The 19,725-nt window shown below is 41.1% G+C and overlaps 1 protein-coding gene across 1 annotated transcript in view; it reads left to right on the top strand.

Annotated features, from left to right (window-relative positions):
- The window catches only part of LOC123771311 (testis-expressed protein 2), a 41,169-nt gene extending 22,308 nt beyond the window's left edge, over positions 1-18,861 (top strand). Inside the window, 8 exon segments of the mRNA XM_045763796.2 lie at positions 486-600; positions 3,634-3,757; positions 5,468-5,601; positions 9,066-9,255; positions 9,543-9,693; positions 13,097-13,204; positions 13,206-13,277; positions 16,311-18,861. Coding sequence (XP_045619752.2) covers positions 486-600; positions 3,634-3,757; positions 5,468-5,601; positions 9,066-9,255; positions 9,543-9,693; positions 13,097-13,204; positions 13,206-13,277; positions 16,311-17,300 — 1,884 coding nt within the window. The 3' untranslated portion in view covers positions 17,301-18,861.
- Positions 18,862-19,725: the final 864 nt, after the last annotated feature.

Genomic DNA, 19,725 nt, shown 5'->3' with positions numbered 1-19,725 from the left:
AAGTATGTTGACCAGACCACACACTAGATGGTGAAGGGACGACGACATTTCGGTCCGTCCTGGACCATTCTCAAGACGATCGACTTGAGAATGGTCCAAGACGGACCGAAACCATCGTCGTCCCTTCAACTTCTAGTGTGTGGTCTGGTCATCAAGTGCACAGAAATCAACAGTCACTTCCGTAATGCCTCTCTAACAATAAATTTTGTTTACAACTACTAGGTAACTGTATAAGCATAGCAACATTTTTTAAGACTTTATAAGGTGGTATTCATGTTCGTAGTCAGTCTGACTCACAGCATTGGTTTTACCTAGTTTATCTGCTGTTAAATTGAAAAGGCATTATGTATGTAAGTTTATTTTCCTTGCCTTGTGAAGCTGTGCTAGAAAATAAACCTGCACTTCTAAGAAATGTTGTTATTTTGTCAGGGTTGAAATGATCTACATATTTGCTAAGTGTGTACAGTATATTGGTTGTGTTACAGGGTTGGATGAATGAGTTAGAAGGGGACTACAGCCCAGACACATACCATGTGACTCTTACTCACTCTGTATTTGTAAGGCTTCAAGGATCTAAACTTCAAATTGATCATCCTAGAGGTTAGTTGGAAATTTCTTTGTATACAAAATATTTTGCAATATTTTTGATGGAAGATGGTCAATTATTCAAGATGAAGCCATATTTCTTGCAGGTATATAATGCATGTTTTAGCAGATAGACTGTATATGTATTGAAAAATTATATTTATAATCATTAGTACAGTATTTTGCTTAATAATTATTTTATTCTTAATTTTCTATATCGAAAGTTTAGTACTGGTAATAAATAGTTCTATATTCTTCCTATTGAAGAGGTTAATCTATCACATAATTCCTTAAATTACTAGTACTCTTAAAAATTTGCACAAAGAAATCACTATTGTATGATGTATCAATGAGAAAATCGGAGCTATTAGGAGGATTCAATCCTGCACCCTGGGTACACTGAAGCCCACGCCTTAAACCACTGGACCACGATATGCTATAATCAATGTAACCTGGGATTCAGCTGAATTCACAAGGAGGTCTTAAGGCATTGAGCTGATACCAAATCAAGATTTGGATTTAAATTGAGCTTTCAGGGTTAAAACTCCCATACCACACCAGAGTGCACACGTTAGGTGTAAAACTCTTGATTATCATTATTGTGATGCTTCAGGACCCCTTGTAGATATGGTTGAATGCCACGTTATATTACCCAGTGGTCCAGTGGCATGTTCTTCAGAGAGCCGGTCAGCTGAGCGGACAGCACGCTGGACTTGTGATCCTGTGGTCCCGGGTTCGATCCCGGGCGCCGGCGAGAAACAATGAGCAAAGTTTCTTTCACCCTGTGCCCTTGTTAACTAGCAGTAAAATAGGTACCTGGGTGTTAGTCAGCTGTCACGGGCTGCTTCCTGGGCGTGGAGGCCTGGTCGAGGACCGGGCCGCGGGGACACTAAAAAGCCCCGAAATCATCTCAAGATAACCTCAAGACAAGTACCCAGGGGTGCAGGTTTGAATCCTACTCAAGGTTCCAACTTATTTTCTCATTAAAATAATTTATATCAAGATTTTGGTCATTTTATTCTTTGTATGCCATAGTTTTTATATAAAGGTATTATTCCAGAAAGTAACCTTTTATTTTAACACCTTTGCTGCCTGATGCCTCGTATTCCGTTATAAAACCTAAATACGGAGTATGAGGGATGACGCAAACAGCGTCAATAATATAACAATTTGTAAAAATTCCATTTATTGTCAGAATACCATGGGACATGTTTTAAAATGAGTGCCAACTTCTTCCCATTTTCTATTCAGTATATCCCACTTGGCATCCTGACCATGCCGTGTGGGCACCCATAGTGCTGGAGGCTCGCTGTTCTCGTGACCTCGCTCGTGACCTATACTTTCCTAGAGTATAGGAAAGTGTGACTTGTATGTTCTTATATGCACATATTCCTTGAGAGCATTCTATTGCGAAGAATTTGATATAAAATTGAATGATGTATCACAGAAATTTAATTCAGAAAGCTAAAAAGAGTATGTACATTTGTGGGTGGTGGTGAGTTCACGTGCACCGCTCGGGCTACCTTGATGTGTGTGTGGTGGATCGCCCGCTGGGGCAACAAAAGTGTTAATTAACTTAATTAACCACTGCACTGTGCTATAATTAATTTTGACATTTGGCCGGTGCACAGAAAAAATTATTCCTTTAAAAAAAAATTAATTTGACTGTACTGTACTACACTTATTGCTATGACTAGCAACAGGACTTGTTGTTGTTATCACATTCCTGTCACTAAATCCTGAATATGAATTCATGTCCACTAAGTTAAGTTTTAAAGGAGCGTGAGGTCATTTCACGATGCGAAGATGCAGGATACAATGGCTGGTTGCTGTGTGTGTACACAGTACTTCATGCAGTGAATATCATAACTAACATTGTGTTCACTGATATCTGAATGTTGTACATAGTCTTTATCACAGTCAGGATCATCTATGACAGTAAGAACATAAGAACAAAGGTAACTGCAGAAGGCCTATTGGCCCATACGAGGCAGCTCCTATTTATAACCCCCCAATCCCGCTCGTATACATATACATCGCGATGATACAGTATCAACACAAGATAATTGCAATTACTGGGCACTTATTTTATTCATCATAGTTAAGTGGTGCTGTGGCCTCTAGCTGCAGAGCAGTATTGAGAGCTCCTGCTGCATGCACCAGCCTTGGTCGCTCTCTCAGTACTGAGGTGCTCTCAGCCAGTAGGGATGCAGTCTATTATTTTCCCCAAGATGGGGTCTGTTTCCGAGTCCTGTGGCACAGGATGTGAGCCCTGTGCAGCTGCAGAAGTTTTGAATTGTTCCTTATACCTAAAAACACCTTAAGGCTCTATGTACACCACTGGTTGAGCCCCTTAAGGTGCTATGTACAGTGCAGGAGTTAGATGATTAACTAAACCAGGTTAAGCATATTTGGGTATAGACACTGTATGGATTGGATATCACTTTAACACAGCCGAGTAATAACAAGTCAAGGCTGGACCTGGGCCAGGCTTGGGGGAGAAGAACTCTTTCCAGGACCCACTCCAGGTATCCAGGTATACAACCTCAGTCTTAACTTTAGTAAATTTAATTTGTATCTATCACTGTTACGAACTTCTCCCATATTTAGCAGCAGTGCACCCCTGTGTACCATACCTGTACATTACTGTATTTCATCTTAGTTTTCTTGTCCTGCCATGTTTTCTTGCCATCTGTAACGTGGTTTGAGAGCAAATTCTTTCTCAAATTACCCTTGTGCAGGTTTCGTGATAGTTGGAGTTCGTATCGTCTATGAACACGGTTTGCCTATTGTCAGAATAATAGAACTTGTTTATCTGTTCATATCCCTTCATTTGAGGCTGTTTTGCCTTTCATTTTCTTATTTCTTAGAGATACTGTACCTGCTCATTTTATTTAAAATTTTTAGCCTGTATAAACCTTTCTTTTAACTTATTTGTGTCTTTGACATTTGTCATTGGAACATATTCAGTAATTAATATTACAGTAATAGATTCTTAAATTTTATTCTCATGGAATTGAGAAATCTTAATTTGCAATGGTTTTTCAGGGAAAGTTCCCAAACATGCCAGAATAAAAGAAGAAATTCGCAATAGTGTATTTACTCACCATCGAGAATATAACATTGCTGGCTGCCAAGTCATGCTCTTGCCACGAAATTTACCCCGTAGATGGTAAGTAGTACTTTTTTTATGTATTAATGTTTATTTGGAAATAATTTATTAACCAGTCAGTGTATTTATTTAATAATTAGATATTCCCTTATGGACCTTAGAGTTTTACTGAATGCTTTCCTGGGGGGAGCCCCTTCGGCTCCCTGGAAATATCCGGGCTGATATGAATGCATTAGACCCTGGCATCAGTCAAACGAATGGAGTTCTAGGCCTACCAGGGACCACGAGCCAAAACCTGGCCTCCTCAGAAAGGTACGAGGAGCAATGGCCTATAGAAACTCCCGTGTGATTAGAAGCATTCTAGGTCTGTCATTGACTGGGTCAGGTACCCAGAAAGGTAGGCAACCCACAACAAACCCTATCTGGTTTGATAGTGGGTTGAGTCACAATAACGTGGCTAAATTATGTTGACCAGACATAATTTTGACGACACACAATCGATTTGAGAATGGCCCAGGACAGACTGAAGCGTCGTCGTCCCTTCACCTTCTAGTGTGTGGTCTGGTCAACATAATTCAGTGAAGAGTAGTCGAGTGTGGCACTTGCTGTCCTGCTTGTTTGAGTGTGGGGTCCAGCTCTCGTGATAGGGTTACACTTAATGCAAAGAATCTTAACTACTGTATGTGCCGTTTTGTTGTTGCCGCATCATACGCTGTAAAGTCAGCTTGTGTGTTTGCTTATCCATTTATAGAGCTGGGTAGTTTTCTAGTTCTTTGGGTTGTCTCGATTCATTTGCCTCTATTATTGAGCTAATTTTGGCATCATATGACATTAGCTGGAATGTGCATGGTGGTAGGTATTCATTTTCTTTTTGGTGGCATTGTGTCATAGATCTCACTGATCAGGCAATTTAGGGTTTGGTAACCAGTTTTCCTGAAACCTTTCTATGAAAATTCTTCAATGTGTTATCCATATGGATTGTTGCACATGCATTGTCCATGGCCAAACAACCAAACAGAGGCTGTTTGGCTTGAAACACACTTTAGTCCACAGTTGATGCCTTCTGGAGGTCAGCCTTCAACCAGTTAGGCAGTGTACACTGTACATTTCATTAATAAACACAAGTACAATAAACACTGTTCACTATGACTTGCAGTATTATGGGTTTGTAAGGTTGTCTTGTATTTACACAAGGTAAGAAAATAATTTGTATATTGACAACCTACTGGCAGAGTACTACTGACATTTTTTCCATGGTTTTTATTTTTAATGGTTTCCAACATTGTGAGATATCCAATATATCTTGAGGTTATCGTGAGATGATTTCGGGGCTTTAGTGTCCCCGCGGCCCGGTCCTCGACCAGGCCTCCACCCCCAGGAAGCAGCCCGTGACAGCTGACTAACACCCAGGTACCTATTTTAGTGCTAGGTAACAGGGGCATAGGGTGAAAGAAACTCTGCCCATTGTTTCTCGCCGGCGCCTGGGATCGAACCCAGGACCACAGGATCACGAGTCCAGCGTGCTGTCCGCTCGGCCGACCTGCTCCCTTGATAACATTTTCTGCGTAAATGGCATCAGTGCCACATAAATTAGGTGGGTATGCGAGAAAAATTGTAGTTGGATTTCCGGCTTTAATTAAATGGTTGTTGATCTGCGAGTATAATTTAGTGATCGGTAATCCTTTAGGGATGCCAACAGGTGTACCACTGAAAAGATTAACAAAGAAACTGTCTTCTACTATATCATTTCAAAGAGGTAAATGTTTGCAGGTTATGGAGTCGTAAATACCCACTGTGCATTCGTCTTCAGACTGGATCTAAGGAAAGCTCGCCTTGCCCGCTGTCCATCGCTTCGACTCCCACAGGCTCGGCCCATGCCAGTCCCACACACACTGCAGGCTCCAGTATGTAATCATATTCAATATATTTGTAGTAACACTTCATATTGAAGTACACTTGAAATGCAACCACAGGATTTCAGGATAATTATATACTGTACAATTATTGTAGTTAATTTTGATAGTTTTCTTGAATACATTGTACTATCAAATTATATAATGTATAATGGTTATAGATAATGACTATAAATACAGATTATATAACAACTATCAACTAATCTTTGTAGAAAGATGATAAATTATAAAAGAATTCTGGTTGTTGTTTATATATAGATTGATGATACTGTACTGTACTGTATATGCACAAATACCTTGAATGGATTTATTGGGTCCAAACCTGTTCTGTTTTACTAGTTGTGGCCATTGTTTTGCTATTTATTGTTACAAATATAATCTGGCCCCCCAATGATGGAACACATTTTTGTGCATATATAACAAAAAAAGTTGTATAAAAATACATTTTAAATATAATGTTTACTTTTTGCTGAGAAGGGCTTATAAATCCTTAATTATTTGTGTAGTGGGAATGTGGATATACAGAATGGTATAACTAATGTATATTGTTCTAAACACACCAACACTACCTCATTACTGGACTTTCGATGTCCAGACTTAACGTAAATTAAAAAATAAATACATGCTTTTGCTGTATAAATCATTTATAAGCAGCCTTTTCCCATGCTTTAATTTCTCAGCATTTATTACTATTAACCATTAGCATTAGTTCTTTTACGTGGCATTCTCCCCAGGCTTTTTTTTCTGGGGGAGCCCCTGGTGTCTTCTTGAAACTTATCTTGCTTAGATAGCTCCATTTAATGGGTCATGTCAGTTGCAGGAGTTGTGTTTGGCCTTCCAGGGACCAGAGCAAGAGTCTTGACCCCTTTTATCCTGTCAGGAAAAGTATCCACAAAGTTGGCAAGGTCTTTACAGACAACTAGAGGAGTTCTCAGAAAATGAAGCCTCAAAATTGCCACACAACTCGGCAAATGATTCAGACAAAACAAGAGATTCACTAAAAACTAGCTCGAATCCATTAGTACCAATAGCTGCCATCAGGCAGCCCAGCCCCATTCCACAGCCAGCTTCCCTGATGAGTTCCGTCTCTGATGTTACGATGGTTACTACTACCTGTTGTGCCCCTGTCCATCAGTTGTGGAAAGCCTCTCTGCTTTCAGCTAAATGCAGGCTGTCCTTGGACTTCATTCATCCTGCTGGAGCCATTTGGTTGAGTTTTGTTCCTTTATTTTGGTATTAGCTTCATGTGATGTTTCATCTCAGGCTTTATTGTGTGGGCTTGGCTCTTATTGCACCTTGAGTTGCATGTGTTCAGGGTTCCCTTCCCTGCGTGTTCGCTAGCACTATCTTTGTACTGGCCGAGTTACTTTTCTGATGTGTTCTGGGGGTTTTCCCTCCGAGAGGTCAGGTCACCAGAGTGGAGAGCCTTGCCGTAACTCCTCTGTGTGAACCCCTTGGCTGGTGGCGTTCTGTTGGTCGAGTTTAGGGTGTACTGGGGTTCGTGGTCTTCCTTATACGGCACCTCAAAATTTCTGTTCCTAGCCTAGGAGTTTTGGGTGTGTTTGGGGCTTGTTTAGCGAGTAGTCCCAATGCCTGGGTATCCTGTTTGGCTAGTTACTTGCAGGCCCTGGCGATTTCCCTGCTGGTCTCTGGCATAGCTCACTATAGATAGCCCGTTGATCCCGTGCGAGCTCTTTGCAAGCTTGACGGGTGTTTGTCATCCTTGCTACCTGGCGATGATCATTCTCTTTGCCTCCTACATGCTGCCAGCTGAGTTGGTGACACCTACGAACCTGAGTCTGTATGATTTTTCACTAGGTCACTTCCTTGACTGATCTGTGACGTAACATTATTGACAGGTCAATGCATCATTGCACTTGGAAAAAGTGGTAAAAACATTAAAAATAGGATGAAAATATATTAATGGATGCAGTTAAAACTTGTTGAAAAATATGTATTGGCGGTTTTGGTTCCTTCGGAAACGTCCCTTCCGCCTCTCTCGCGATCACTGGGTTCGGCCTCCAGGTGCCTTACATCCGCTGCTGCGTCACCAGCTTCCTCTTCAGGTTTTTAGTTTTTTTTTTTGGTGCCTTGGCTCGCTCGTATGTGTTCACAGACGCGTCGTCTCTTGTATGTATGAAGTTTCATACGACAGTATGAAGTTTCTTAGTAGCGATCTTTTCGCCAGTTTCTCTTCATAGGTTGTCTTCTATTTCGGATTGGGATCGGGTTGTCTTGTAGTTTCATTCTTGGCTTTTTCAGGATCGTTATTTGATGCCGAATACTGTCGCCTCTTATCGTGTGGCGCTGGCGGAGTCGCTTCAGCTTGCATTAGGCGTGGATGTAACTTCCACCCCGTTCCGTAAGCTCTCATGTTTTGTTTCACCTCCGGCCTGCAAATGCGCCACCTGATCCATCCTGGTCCTTGGACCGGGTGCTATTTTTCTCTCACCACCTTAGTTTTTGGTGGCCTCTTCGGTTCAAGATTGTTTTTCTAAGGTGCTGTTTCTGTTAGCATTGGCCTCTGGGGGTTGGATGGATAAGCTTCACGCTCTCTTCCAGCAGAGGGATTTCTGCTCTTTCAGTCCTGGTGGTTGGTTTGTTTGGTTGTAGCTGTCTCCTTTTCTATTGAAGAACGAGACAGCGGCTTTTCGGAGGGGGCCCTTGGGTCATTGAAGCATGGTTGGTCAGGTCGGGGTTGCATCATGTGTTGTGTTGGGTTGCAGCTCATTGCTGTTATCTGCTCGTCTCTGCTTCTGTGGCCGGGGACACTCTTTAAGTTGCTACAGTTTCCCTCATTCCCCGTCCCAGAGCTCGGGTCTCCCAGGTCGTCTGCAAGGTGAGCCGGTCGGCCGAGTGGACAGCACGCTGGACTTGTGATCCTGTGGTCCTGGGTTCGATCCCAGGTGCTGGCGAGAAACAATGGGCAGAGTTTTTTCACCCTAAGCCCCTGTTACCTAGCAGTAAAATAGGTACCTGGGTGTTAGTCAGCTGTCACAGGCTGCTTCCTGGGGGTGGAGGCCTGGTCGAGGACCAGGCTGCGGGGACACTAAAAAGCCCCGAAATCATCTCAAGATAACCTCAAGAAGGTTATTAAGTCTAGGCAGCATGCAGTCTACCTTCATGCCCATGATGATTGTAAGTTTGCTGCTTTGGGTGCTGTGTTTGGCAACATGTCTTGAGCTGACATTTGGGCATGGTTTTGTAGGTCAAACAAGGTCCTGGACACCCGGCATTTAGTAAATGTTCCTGATCCCGGTCGTTCATGTGTGGCTTTGGGTCGCAGGTTGCTGCCAGTTGTCTCGACTTCGAACTGAGTAGAAAGTGATGGCTACCTCCCGAGTAAGTCCCTCCTTTACTTATCTTTGGTTAGGTAGTTCCAGGAAGCCGGAGGGGGCTCCCCACAGAAAACCAGCATTTCCCCCTCCAACATTTTATGAATAATTTCTCGACAGATCTTGGGCGGCAGGGTAGTACTGAAAGTGGAGAAGGAAATTGGAGCTTGGATAACAATAAATCTTCCGGAGAAGATGATCTACTGACGTCATCTCTGGATATGGCTTCATTTGAGGAAGTAACACAGGACATGTGCCAAGAGAAGTCTTTGTACCTCTTTGCTCGATCTGATCGGGAAAAGGATGATTGGTAAGACTGGTGAGCCATTGAAGAGTATATAATAAGCAAAGTATTTAAGTTGCATAAAGTATTATTTACTGTGGCTTGGTCATCTTTTTTATTAGAAATGTTCAGAAATCACATTATAATTGTAACTATTTATGATACTGTACTTAAATTGTATCTTTTTACATTAATATGTCATGGTCAGCAATGTTTTACAATTCATTATTTCTGGAGGCACCTCAAGTGAAAAGATAAAAAACTGCAGTACAGTATTTTCGTGTGTTAAAATCCAGCATTCTTCATTTGATTAGGTTTAGACGCTTAGTAGCAGCATCAGAACTTGCTTTGCCACCAGAGTCCTCACCCAGTCACAAACCTGTAACTCAAGAAGTAGGAGATACTGTTCTTCTGGAGGGGATACCAGAAGTCCCTTTGAACCTCGGCAAAGAACAGCAGCAACAGGCAAGTTCAAACCACCGTGAAGTTAAAAAACTAATTTAAAATAATTGCATGTGACTTTGATTTTGGGTAAAATTTGGTGGAGTTTTTGCATGGTTCTTTTGTGAATATCATCTACAGCAGACTTTGATTTTGGGTAAAATTGGTGGGGTTTTTGCATGGCTCTTTTGTGAATATCATCTACAGCAGACTTTGATTTTGGGTAAAATTGGTGAAGGTTTTTGCATGGATCTTTTGTGAATATCATCTACAGCAGACTTTGATTTTGGGTAAAATTGGTGGAGTTTTTGCATGGATCTTTCGTGAATATCCTCTACAGCACTTTGTTGTAATTGATTATTTTTTCATAGTGCTATATATTTAAATATGATTTGAGTGACACTCGTGGAATACTAATGAAGTGGCAAAGGACATCAAATATAAATCGTGAGGTTCATGCTATAGAAAATTATATGGAAAATGACATACCATACTCTGTATAGGTATTGTGTTTTTGTCTATTTGTGCAGTTAAACCCCAAAGGTAAATTTGGTGTACCTTTTAACTTGGCTCTCTTCATCAGGGTGGACTAGTGCACTTGCTGCTGCTGTCTGATGCTCGTATTGATAATTATATCATAAAATGATATGTTGATATTGTTATATCATAAAATTTTACATTGATATTGTTATATAAAAATGATATATTGATATTGTTTTATTACAAAATAACAATTTCATTGGTAAGTTGTTATACAGGTATCATAAAATATAAAATTAAAGCCATAGCCTGATAAAGTATTGGTTGTGCTGTTCAAAAGGCGAATATACAAGGCGGAGAGATGAGCGGGATGACGGGAAAGGCACTAGACTGGCAGTGGGCGTACTTGAAAGACAGGAAGTAAAGAGTCATAGTCAGAGAGAATGTGTCAGGCTGGAGAGAAATAGAAAGTGGCATTCCACAAGGCTCTGTTCTAGGACCATTTGCTGTTTTTAAATTGTTGTAAATGACCTCAGATGGCGTGAGCTCGTACATGTTGATGTTTCCAAGTGACGTCCAATTAATGAGGAGAGTAATAACTCGAGAAAGACTGTAGGGTTCTACAAGGGAAGACCTTAACAGGAGTAGGCAGATAAATGGTTGCTGGAATTAAATCTAAATAATTGTCAAGTAATTAAAATGGATAAGGGAGATAGGAAACCTGTCTAACTACACAGAAAGAGAAAATGACCTGGGAGTAAACATATTCCCAACACTAACACCAGAAGCTCATGGGAGCAGGATAACAGCAGCAAATGGGGAAGTTAGTGAACATAAGGAATGTCATTTAAGAATCTAAACAAGAAAGTTTTCAAGTCCATACCCACTGCCTATGAGAGACCACGTGAGTAGTAGCACCAGCTTGGAACCCCACACCTTGTAAAGCTTAAGCCTGAGAAAGTTCAGAGGTTTGCAGCTTAGCTTAGTACCAGAAATGAAAGGCCTCAGCTTTGAGGACTGGTTGAGAGAATTCCACCTCACAACCATAGATGATAAAAGAAACTGAGGGAATATGATAACTAAATGTAAGATCTTGAGGGAAATAGATAAAGTGGATCAAGGAAGCCTATTTAAATTAAAATGAGGTAGGACAAGGGGGAACATTGGTAGAAATTGGACATGCAATTGAGTTGAAGAGATGCAAGAAAGTTCTTGTTCCGTGTACATTGGAGGTAGGCAAGTGGAAGGCATTGAAGGAAAAAGGTTGTTGAATCCAATTCCATCCATAACTTTAAAAAGAAATATGATGAAAACATTAATGTTGAGACAGGTAATTAGCACATCAGGTATGAATGGCTAGGTGAGGCATAAGGAATTAGATCTCTCTCTTGCATAGTTACCAATTGGCAAGCACTGCAACACAGACGCTTTGGGTAATTCACAGTCCTCGTGGCACAGTGGTAAAGCTCTCATCCAGTGTTTCGCGAGGCGAGTGCCCGATACCGTATCCTGGCCGTGGAGTATTGACTGGGTGCCAATCCTTAACTGTATCCTCTGTTCACCCTGCAGTGAATGGGTACCTGCTTGTTAAACAATTTGTCGGGTCATATTCCAGGGTAAATTAGGATTAAGGACTTGCCCGAAATGCTACACGTGTTAGTGGCTTTACAAGAATGTAAGAACTATTGCTTATATAAATAAAAATAATAAAAATTACATGCGAGAGGGTAGACTGGCACTCTTCTCTATCAGTAGACTACATCATGGTTGATTGTAAGAAATATAATTAATGAAGAAAATATCTTTGAATAACGAGATATCTATCTCGGTATTAAGCAGGTAAAGTGTGTTTTAAGCTGAAGTTATTTCAATCAATGTAAGTGAAAGTAACACTTTTGAACAAAATATGACAACATACATTGTACAGTATGCTGAATGTTATAAAAATTGTTTTGTGATGCCCTCTATATTTATGGAGTTTTGTTATAACCAAAATGTGTAAGTTATTGGCATCTATATTTTTTGGCCTCAAAAGTATTTATATTTTTTTTTTTACCCAATAAATGATGGTACAGTATTTATATTTGTTCACATTTTTTGAGATATATACAAGAGTTGTTACATTCTTGTAGAGCCACTAGTACACGTAGCAGTTTCGGGCAGGTCCCTGGAATACGATCCCTGCCGCGAAGAACCGTTGTTACAACCAAGTACTCATTTTACTGTTGAGTTAAACAGAGGCTACAGTTAAGGAATTGCACCCAGTAAATCCTCCCCGGCCAGGATACGAACCCATGACAAAGCGCTCGCGGAATGCCAGGCGAGTGTCTTACCACTACACCACAGAGACTGGTGTTCACATTGATGGCATTAAAATGTATTATCTTGTACATATCTAAACTTCAAGTATTATCCGTGAAAATATTGAGGTTGTGATCTGGTTAACACTAAACGTTTGTGCCATCAGTTGTGGAGATTCTCCTTTCTCAGATAATTTATTTACACCTTCATTTCCCAGACTCTTCTCTTAGCACTTGTGCCACTGCCAGCATGCATTCTTTTATTGTCAATCATTATTTATGTGGGTTTCTGTGTTCTGTCACAAGAAGGCAGAAAAACACGGCTAGCTCACAGGGTCAAGGTTTCGGGATTTCTAACAATCAATAATGGTTGCAATATATGGCATAAGTTTTATCCATTTTTATATAATATTTAAATGTTTTACTGTACAGTATTTGCATTTTTATGAACATTGGCCGCTCTTTATTGTTCAGTTGCTCCACAGATAAGCCCCATAATTCGGAATTTGTTCAAATTAAAACAGTTAAGTTGATTACTATTTTGGCATTTAGCCAGGGAGTGGAGCTGCTGTACCAATGTCTGAATTAGGCAGCAGTGAGTTTGTGCAAATTTTCAGAAGCACACGTAACATAATTTTGTCTCGTAGGATGGTGCAGCTTCAACTCCTCCAGAAATGTGTTTTGAACGGTACATGGCCAGGCTTCTTTATCAACCTGGTGGCATGTCATCTGACGGAACACCCGGACCAGCAAACTGTAGCATGGATCAATGCTCTAGCTGGGCGAATCTCTTATGATTTTTTACGTAACCCATATTGGGCTAACAAGGTGAGTGAGTAACATGCATTACTAATAATAATACAAATTTATTGCAGATTACAGTGCCACTTGCTATACATTATACGCTGGAGATAATATATTCTTACGGAGCCACTAGAATATGAGTTCTTAACGTGGCATCTGTGGATGTTTACTGTACAGTATCTACTCGATTTAATGGCCTATATGGGGCTATACCCTGGTAGTTACTTCCGGAGCTCCGGTATTTCCGAAGTTAAGTGTCGGTAATATTTCGAGTAACATTCAGGCAAGATATATTTTGTACAGACAGCCACTTGGTCCACCACTCTAGTGTCTTCTACCCTGTGACGTCACAGATTCACGGTACATTGTTTTGAATTGTCATGAGGCAGGAGTGTTCATTCTGTGACTTTGTTGGACATGTCTGCACAATCAAGGAACATCTGTGCACCATGTTGGCTCCAAATGCACTCATTGTGTCGGTGATGGCTGACTGGTGGGTGGATGGGCAGGCGGGCAGTGAGGAAGAGGCTGAAATGTAGGCAGGCAGGCAGCAAGGCAGGAAGAGGCTGGGAGGTTGGGAGGGAGGGAGGGAGATAGAGAATGGATGGAAGGATGGATGGATGGATGGATGGAAGGATAGAGGGAGGGAGGGAGGGAGGGAGAGAGGGATGGAGGGATGGAAGGATACATGGATGGATGGAGGGATGGAAGGATACATGGAGGGATGGATTGATGGATAAAAGGATGGATGGAAGGATAGAGGGATGGATGGATGGAAGGATATAAGGATGGATGGATGGATAAAAGGATGGAGGGATGGATGGATAGAGGGATGGATGGAGGGAAAGAGGGAGGGAGGGATGGATAGATGGATGGGTGCTGCGTTGAATTACGTGACCAGTGAAGCAGAGAAAGTGTGTGTATGGGATGCAGGGGTGGGGGAGGGACGAACTCACTCCGATAACCCTAACCCTATCACACTCGACCCTGTTAGCCAGATGTGTTTCTTAAATTCTGGATGTACATCATCATATATTTTTGTTTACAGATTTTGTTTAGTAATTTATTAGGATAATAAAAAGTTATAAAAATCCTTGTTTCATGATTGCTTTATTGTACTAGATGGAGATTCTCCAGGCTGTCTGGCTGGCAATCTACTGAGCCACCTCCCAGAAGGGTCTCTTTGGAGGGGGGGCGGCTAGAAGTGAGGGTGTGGGGTAGAGTTACTTTGAGGGTGAGGGTGTATGGGAGAGGTGCATTGAGGGTGAGGGTGTGGGGGAGAGGTGCAGTGAGGGTGAGAGAGGGGATGATAGAGGTCGGCGGCTTGCTTGCCACGTGAGGACCCCCTGCTGCCGAAACAAACCCAATACCGATCTACGGTTCTATCGCCCGCCAGACCAGTATATGAGGCTCCAGATACCGGTCTCCCAAACCGGTCGTTATTTCCGGCAGATCGGTAAATAAGAGGCCGTTAAATAGAGTAGATACTGTATTCATATTTTGTGTATGTCATATACTGTGTGAGGCCATCAATTTTCAATAAAATAAAGTATGCTCGTTGCATGCAGAGTTGTGTTCATATGCATTTTTCTAGGGTGGAATCCATAGCTTTCACCAGATTTGAAAATCTGGTGAATTTTCAGATTTCCCCATGACTAAAAAAAAAAAAAAAAAAAAAAAAAGTTTTCAATGTAATGAAACTCTAATTTCTGGGTGAGCCCCTGTGGCTCTCTGAAGCTTTCACACCGACTGATAGCAGAGTTCATATTGGTCTACTGGGGACGAACCAGAACCCAGACCTCTGAGAGGCACAGGGAGCAATGGCACTATGGAAAGCTTTTATGCAAAGTTATTCATGTTTGCCACCACCAAGGAAAGGCACCCAGGAAGGTTGTGCAATCCACATTGCACCCCACCAGCCAAAAACACACCCTACAAAGTCCAAGACAACTGGCTTACCTGAAGGGCAAAGGTCACCACACGCAAAGAGACCCCTTAAGGCAGTGAAATCCTGAACACTCCAGGGAAGATAACCCTGACAGTGCAAGAGATGCAGTTAGGGCGCACACAGGGAAGGTAACCCTGAGCACATGCAGCTCCAAGTACACTAAACTTCTGGCTCACTTTACACAACTGTACACAGGAAAAACCACAAAGGCAAAACAACACTTTGGCTAAGACAGGAGACTGGAGACAGAGCAAACTGAGACCAGACACAGTTTACATCAGCATTAGAACTGAAAGTGGAGCAGCCAGCTGACCTGGTCTGCCTTACTCCTCCCAAACGAAGTAGGGGGAGGTGGGGCGAACTAGTTTGTGTTAGTTTCACAAACGTTTTATAGTTTTCATTGTTGGACAGGGTCTTGTTTGCCCCTGATTTCCTGGGGCCTTTCTTTGGTGTTGACAGATATTAATAAACTTGTATAAACAAAATTCATAAGTGCCACTGCTTCCTTCACCTCTGTTGAGGGGGCTAGGTTTGGCGTGTAGTCCCTAGTAGGCCAAATAAAACTCCGCGACTGATTGCCCCCTCGTAGTCTGGCACTATATCAGATACAGTAGCTTCAGGAAGCCACAAGGGGCTTCCCCAGAAATGGTTAAGAACCACAGCACTAGAATATGTAATTTTGATGGATCTTGGCTTATTTAAAAGACCATGCATGACAGTATGTTGCAATAATTATATAAAAAAAATTTCCCTGTGGCATGAAGTTTTGAGTGTTTTACTGATAACATTAGCATCTGTTGCTATTCAAAATACAACCCAAATTGGGTGATTTATTCAACTTGGCCAACAAGAGATATGTAAACTTTTAAATTTGGCACAGATTGTTTGATCTATAATAAGATTTAGCCAACCATTTGTTAACAAGGTATATAGTGATGACATTTTGGGTTTAACATGATAGAATCTCAGTTTTGTGCTAGTTTTCTTGGCGATATGAGTAGTCAGTACCAAGGGTGTCATGTTATCCTCCTAACTGTCTTCAGCTGCTGTTTACAGAATGTGCATGGAAAGATCAAGATAAAAGGCATTTTACTATAGCTATTTTTCAGGTTCAAGAACGTGTTCAGCGAAAATTAAGCAAGCTGCACGTCCCATACTTCATAGGAGATCTTGTGGTTTGTGGAGTGAATTTGGGATCAGCCACTCCTCAGCTGTGTGCTGTGGGGAGTCCACAAGTAGACTCAAGGGGCCTTTGGGTTGACCTTAATGTTGAATATTCTGGTAATTTCACAATGAGTTTAGAGACGAAGTTGGACCTTATGAAACTTAAACGTACATCTGGCTTGGAGGGGAACACTCCAAATACATCCTCTCCTCCTAGTCCAGCAGAACCTGCACCACATGCAGGGCAACGAGTATACACTCGATCCCCCTCTTCTGACCGCCTTCTTCGTAATCTTCACTTTGATACTGACACAGATGATAGTGTAGAATCCTCAAGCGAAGAAGAAGGAGAGGAGGAAGGTCTAGCAGCTGAGGCTGGGCTTCCTGTTGGTGGCAGTGGACCAACTTCTCGACGGTTATTAAGACTTGTTGATACTGTGGCTGGATCACGCTACTTTCAGCAAGCTGCCGAATCTAGGTTACTGCAGCGAGCCCTTCAGGGTGTGAGTAACACACGAATAGAGCTCAGTGTCGAGGTACGGCGACTCGCAGGAACCTTGGCATTGAACGTTCCTCCACCTCCAGCTGACCGCCTCTGGTATGGGTTCCGTGGAGTCCCCGAATTGGTCATGGTGGCACGGCCCAGACTTGGAGATCGCGTTCTTAACTTGCCTTTCTTAGTAGAATTCATACAGAAGCAGCTGAGGGTTATATTTGAGAAAGTATTTGTACTTCCTAATATGGATGATATTGTGATTCCCATAATGTCTCCACTCCTTCCTGGCCAGTATCAACAGCCCAGGCCACCCTGGGAGTCGTCACATGTTCCGCTCACCACTACTACTTCAACAGACACAACTTTACCTGTCCTCTTTAAGGCCACAAGCCCTAGTGTATTAACTCCAACTGTCAAATTCACTCCTTCTCCACATTAGTAGTACTGAAGTATAGTACGGATTATATGTAAAATGTGATATATATCAACAAACTGATTATATCTTGTTAACACCGGATAGATATGTAATCATTAGCAGGTTCCATATGTGTAATTATACTCCTTGCTGATGCAGTCTTAAAGAATTTAATTTTTGCTCATTTGTTTAGCAGTGAACTTTCTTTTAATTTTTATAGGGAAAAAATGTCTCTGGGAATCTGGAGGCTTCTTAAATATCTAGTCTGTTGTGTATCTACAAATACTTTTATCAAAGAAAATTTAAAGTTTTTTTTACGTTGATGGTGAAAATGGTGAACAACACTATTAATCTGGTGCTACAGTAAGAGAATTTGAGGTATATATAGATTTTTTTTAACAAATGTGGAATGGAATTGGTCCTCTGTAGCAGAATGGGAAAATGTTCTGTAATATATGAAGTTCAGAGTTGAAGGAAATATAAATTTCAATACATTTAAGCAATGCACATATCCCTTGTAAATAATGTAGGAGAATACAAAATACAAGTTCGGCTAACAAAAGTTAGGCTATTGTATGATTTGGACTGAATCACAAGTTTCTTTTTTTTTACTTGTATCATTATTAAACATCTGCATTTTAGGCACAGTTTCTTTTTTTGTATTTGAACATGAGGGATGATTGGAGACATTGCAACATGCAGCAGAATTAAACTACCTGATACAGTTAACGATTGTCAGGAATTGGGCATTTTTACACTTGAGTTCGGCAACATTTTAAAATAAATTTACACGGTTTCAGACTCAAATACCTGTAGTTTAATTTGAAAGTACTAGTTTTTTATTTTTTAATGGGGCATTAAAAACTTTACCGATGCATTGGTGGAAAAAATTTTGAGCACGTTTGAAAGTGTTGGCAAGTTGTAGCCCAAGTTGTGATGTGAGCATATCATAAGGACGGCAGATATTTGGCACAATTGCAGCTGCAGTCGATTTGGTATTTGGAACTGTCGTAGAATACTGCCACACGTTCAGTTGTACTTACTGCTAAACAATAGTGTAATGTGGCTAGCACTCTTGTGTTAGTTATGTTGTCATCTGTCCAAAGACAGTAAGTGCTTGTTAATGTAGAGGGCATCGCGCGCTGTGATGGTTCACCTTGAATCATTGGCAGTCTAAACTGCTTTAAATGTTGTGTGAATGGTTGAGTGGATTTAAGAGGTAGAGATAAGTTGATATATTATTTTTGCACAGGTCAAAATATTACACTAGTAGTTGAATATTGCCAGTAGAAGTGTGTACTTCCATTCTTTAACAAATAAAAAGTTAAAAAAATAAAAATAAAAAATATGGATTGTAATAGAAAATGGAGACATTTTAAAGTTAACCAATCATTTCATTTTAATAAAAGGATGAAATAAAGTTACAAGTAAACTTTATTAATTGGGATCATTAGGAAATTAGACATTAATTGTAGATAGATAATTTTTTTTTATGTAATTATTCTCTCCTCTATATATTTTATTACATATTGAAAGTGCTTACAAATTAATATGACTTAGTATATTTAAAATGTAAAACATTCTACACTTTGCTTTATTGTAACTTTGGCCAAAGTTACAATAAGCAAGTGAAATAAATGTAAGGCTCTCCTGTGGAAGTGCATCTTGGTTAATCCGTACTCACACATTACTCAAAATTTACATCATGAATTACGGGCTATTCATGCCCGTGCCACCTCTTGGGTGGCTTAATCTTCATCAATCAATCTACATCATGAACAAAAAGGTAAACAACATACAGCTGACTATATTATCAAGTCATTGTTTGGGCCGTTAAATTCTAAAGAAACTTGTGATCGTGTTTTATATAAGCATTACTTTATGAATAGTCAAAACTTTCATTAATTTATTGTTTTTAGACTACACGATGAAATGGAGCACAGAATTGTGATGTCAATGTGTACATTGTCCTGATTTGTAGCCAGGTTATCTTGAGATGAGGTTATCTTGAGATGATTTCGGGGCTTTAGTGTCCCCGCGGCCCGGTCCTCGACCAGGCCTCCACCCCCAGGAAGCAGCCCGTGACAGCTGACTAACTCCCAGGTACCTATTTTACTGCTAGGTAACAGGGGCATCAGGGTGAAAGAAACTGCCCATTGTTTCTCGCCGGCGCCCGGGATCGAACCCGGGACTACAGGATCACAAGTCCAGTGTGCTGTCCGCTCGGCCGACCGGCTCCAGGTGTTAGTAGCTCTGGTTGTGAATGATGCCAGGTGCTAGTAGCTCTGGTTGTGAATGATGCCAGGTGCTAGTAGCTCTGGTTGTGAATGATGCCAGGTGCTAGTAGCACTGGTTGTGAATGATGCCAGGTGCTAGTAGCACTGGTTGTGAATGATGCCAGGTGCTAGTAGCTCTGGTTGTGAATGATGCCAGGTGCTAGTAGCACTGG

Source organism: Procambarus clarkii, chromosome 54 (genome assembly GCF_040958095.1).
Source record: "Procambarus clarkii isolate CNS0578487 chromosome 54, FALCON_Pclarkii_2.0, whole genome shotgun sequence".
Classification (NCBI taxonomy): Eukaryota; Metazoa; Arthropoda; class Malacostraca; order Decapoda; family Cambaridae; genus Procambarus; species Procambarus clarkii.
Note: the sequence above shows the minus strand (reverse complement) of the source record. Positions and strands in the feature narration are given on the sequence as shown.